This window comes from Colossoma macropomum, unplaced genomic scaffold (genome assembly GCF_904425465.1).
Source record: "Colossoma macropomum unplaced genomic scaffold, Colossoma_macropomum, whole genome shotgun sequence".
Lineage (NCBI taxonomy): Eukaryota > Metazoa > Chordata > Actinopteri > Characiformes > Serrasalmidae > Colossoma > Colossoma macropomum.
The window spans coordinates 21,954,324-21,958,785 of NW_023494807.1; the positions used below are offsets into that span (position 1 = coordinate 21,954,324).

Here is a 4,462-nt window from a genome sequence, read left to right on the forward strand (position 1 = left end):
CTTAAAAAAAAGCGATCTTCAACATAACCTCACACGTGCCTGCTTCTGCTCAACATTGCAATGCACTGTTCCTCCCTTTTAAGAGTTTCTTTTTAGGAACCCCCCTTTCAGGGGGTCCAGAGGGTTAATTAGGCCCTATATTTCATACCTTGACTATGTCCAAAAGTATGCAGACACCTTTTCTAATTTATTTGGCTCATAATTTAGTTACTGATGATACTGGATTTCAACTACACACACAACTTGAATAATTTCCATAGAAAACCCAATAGAATGGGATGCTCTGGAGCAGCCAAACATGAGCTTAAGGTCACCATGAACAGTGCTAAGCATCAGCTGGAGGGGTATGGGGTGTGGAGCAGTGGGACTACATTCCTTGGAGTTATGGAGCTCCATTCAATATCTCTGGGATGAGTTGGAGTGATGTTTGTGATCCAGAACCAATCATTCAACATCAGTACCTGACCCTCTTTATTTCAGGAGAACCATTGGATGAGCAGGTTCTACAAACTTTTGGACATATAGTGCATGTATAAGTTAGGATTACTTAAATTTGCTGTACTTACTAAACTAAAGAGACACATCCTGGTTCAAATGTTTCTAATCTATGATTATTAGAGCATGCATGGTTCCAAATAATGAACATTTCATTGATATTTGAAGTGTACAATCAACACATTCTTAGAAGCTGTTACTGCAGGAGGGGCGGTTCTTCTTCTGCAAAAAGCAAAGAGCAAAAACATGCTATACTGAGGTGTGAAAGTACAGCTATTTTTACAGACTAACAACACTTACAGGACTATGCTACTTAAATGTCTTGTAGAATGGAGACACATGGTGCAGTATGTCCAGAAGTGTCAGACAGCCATTCTAATTAGTGAATTCAGCTACTTTAAAGTTGAACCCGTTACTGACACAGGAGTTAAACTGCACACACATAGTTTATATGATCTCCTTAGAGATGCACAGCTAATAGAATGGATGCTCTGGATCAGCTGCACATGAGCTTAAGCCTAATGCCTAACGCCAGAGGTCAACCAGAGGGCAATAATCCCCCTGCATTGGGCTGTGGAACAGTGGAACTGTATTCTCTGGAGGGATGGAGCTCCATTCAATAACTTTGGGATGACATAGAGTGGTTATCCAACCTCAGTACCTGACCTCACTAATGCTCTTGTCATTAAATGCAATCAAATCCTCACAGCAATGTTTAGGCATCTAGTGTCAAGGACTCCAAGAAGAGCAGAGGCTGTAACTGCAGCAAAGGGTGACAATCTCCCTATTAACCCCTACTAACACTACTGTAGGGCCATGTTTATAAAGCTGCATTACAATTACATAATGCTTTCATGACAAACATTTATAAAGGCGTATTCTAAAAAGCATTAGTTGTTGTAAAGACTGCTTTTGACAGCTTCAATGTCAAGTTGACATAACAGAAGTGACAAGTGTCAAGTGCCATAGGTTATGATGGATAACTTTTTAGTGTTTTTGTAATTTGTCTCCTGTTTCTAGTAGAGTGAACGTGAACTGGATATTGTGTATGGGAAAGCGGTTCCTTACCACCAAGAGAGAAAGTGTTTGAGTGCATTTTTGTAAGGTAGTACTAAAAACATGAATCATCTGCTGTCTTGCTATTTCGTTTCACACATACTCTGTCATTCAAATTTAGTGGCAGCATACACTCTTAAAAAAGATGGCTCTTCAAGGGTTCCTTATTAAAGAAAATGCTTCTATATAGAACCATGAACACTCAAACACTTTACATTATTAAACATGATAAGTGTTTTGGTCCACAAGGATTGGAGCCTGGCGTGAGTGCCATAGGGATTCATATATATATGATACTCACTTTACTTAAGGGCCAAAGAAAACATAGAAAACTGTGTCATAACAGTGTGCCAGTATCAACAACTTCACAATACAACTACAAAGAGAATACCATTTCTGTATTGTAGTTATATTGTGAAGGTGTTGATAAATACTATTCAAAGTTGGCTGAGAGAGCAGTGGTGGTCAAGCGGGCTAGAGAATGAATGAATGAAGAGAGCGAATGGCGATAACGAATACAAAGCAGTGAATCAGAGAAATTAAGCTTCATTTTCTGATTGTTTCGTGGTTGTTACATTCTAACACCTCCACACAACCCTGTTTGAAGGATTTTGTGTGAATGTAGGCGAAGCTCACACTTCAACCTGTCTGCTGCTGCAGCCTCTATCTGCTTTGTGTGTTCTGTAAGACAGGGGTGGAACCACTCTGACGGTTGACCAATCGGAACAGAGTGGGCAAGCTGACCAATCAGGGCACACTGGGCTCATTTGGAGGGGGCCTTAAAGACACAGGAGCTCTGACAGAGTTTCTGACAGAGGGTAAAAGTAGGCGTACAGTATAAAAAAGTAAAGTGTTTTTTGCAACATTGAAGCATGTGATATCTATTCTAGTATACCCCAGAAATAAAATTATGAACACTTAAAATGAGCATAATAGATCCTCTTTAACAAAAAATCTTACATAGTGCAGTTATGTATGCTGGGTAAAGCATACATGTTGCCAAATAATGCATATTTTCTTAAATATTGCTTCTTTTTTAAATAATTTTGGGAGTCTAAAATCATTAAAAGCTCAGCTCATTTGCATTTCACATACTTATTGCATCTTCCCACTCTTGCTTGTGCTGTGTTCATTCTCAGAAGCTGTTACTGCAGGAGGGTTAATTGTTCTTCAAAAAGCAAAGAGCAAAAACAGGCTATATTGAGGTGTGAAAGTACAACAGTTTTTGAACACTTGCATTAAGTATAATGTCACTACTTACAGCTCTGCTGTTCTCATCTCTGTATTTTTAGTCACAGTTTTAGAACCTAGAAGGACAAAATAATCATTCATTCTTTCTATTTCTTGATTTGATGAATTTTAAGGCTCTGTTTGTGATCAGACCTGAAATGGTTTCACTGATGCTGGTTTTCTCAGTGGCAGAAACTGTAGTCACAGCTGTTGTTGCTGAAAATGAGATACAAATTGATGTGAGTGGTGTATTACAGCTTGATGATCTGCAGGTATGAACAGTATTTCTGATACATGTGATCTTACTTGAAGGTCTTTCAGTGACAGTGAGGTGAACAGTAACCCCCACATCTCCTGCACTGAACCAGTACCAGCCAGCATCACTCTTCTGCAGACCCCTCATCTCCACACTGACGGATCCTTTTCCATCATCACTGACCAACACTGATGAATTCTGGGATGTGTCAGTCCTCTCTAACGTGTAGCAGCTCCAGTCTTTAAATCTGCACCACTGCTTCTGTTTATTCTGATATTGGGCACTGCAGAGACACTGGACACTGACACTGCCCCCTTCCTGACCACTCACTCTGCTGTTTATCACTGACACAGCAGGATCTGAATAAAGAGACAGAGAATGAGTGGTGTAATAATACATCCTCCATTATAAATGACATCTTACAGTCTTTACATTTAAACAGATTCTACACACAGAGAGACTCCTTACCTGCACTGACCATCAGGTACAAATAATCCTTGTCATCAGGGGTCCCACTTCCACCAATTTCCACAGCACACCAATAATATCCAGAGTACGAGTCTCGGAAGCTGTTCAGTTCCACAGTAAACATATTCTGGGTTGGATGATCAGTGACGAATGTATTTCCATTTGTGTCTGTATAGGCTACTATTTTACAGGAGGACCAGTAATACCCCTTACACCAGTATTTACGGTTTGATTTGTATTTCTCATCATAGAAACATGGAATACTGAGAGATCCACCAAGTTTTGCAGCTACATTCTTCAGTGTCTTCAGGCTCTCAGAATCTGCAGATAAGAAGCCAAAATATACCACAGCCTCAGTCCTACACTCTTAAAAGGGTTCTGAGAGGGTTCTATAGTATATGCAATGATTATACACTCACTTTCCACTTTGTTAGATAGCCCTATCTTGTATGTATACTCGTTGTCCATTTTATCAGCTCCACTTACCATACAGGTGCACTTTCTCAATCAATGATTACAGACACAGCAGCACTGATGTGTCTGATCCACTGATACCAGCACAACACACACTGTAGTGCTGAGAATGATCTATCACCTAAATAATACCTGCACTGTGGTGGTCCTGTGGAGGTCCTCACCATTAATGAACAGGTTAAAGAAGGGCTAACAAATTATGCAGAGAAAGAGATGGATTACAATCTGTACTTGTACATTGTATATCTTTTTTAACAATATTGGATATTATGAGTTTTGGAAAAGAGAAAACGTTGCCATATAATGGAAAACACCATTTTTATATTTCTCTGATAGACGTGGTATTAATCTTAATATAGTATTGAAGTTTAGTTTACATGTTAAGCCCACCCCAACAGCATAAATCATGGAAAAAAAAAAAACAAAACTTTGGAGCAAAACCCTTCAATCGTTGAACTACGAAGCGCGCCTATATGGTAGGTG

At 39.4% G+C, this 4,462-nt stretch overlaps 1 protein-coding gene across 1 annotated transcript; it reads right to left on the reverse strand.

Moving 5' to 3' along the window:
• Positions 1 to 691: 691 nt before the first annotated feature.
• Positions 692 to 3,973, reverse strand: LOC118797525 (polymeric immunoglobulin receptor-like). Its single transcript, XM_036556892.1, has 5 exons — positions 3,925 to 3,973; positions 3,506 to 3,826; positions 3,088 to 3,396; positions 2,935 to 2,997; positions 692 to 717 (listed from the first exon to the last, which is right to left on the reverse strand). Exons 1-5 carry the CDS (start codon positions 3,971 to 3,973, stop codon positions 692 to 694), a joined length of 768 nt encoding a protein of 255 aa, XP_036412785.1.
• Positions 3,974 to 4,462: the final 489 nt, after the last annotated feature.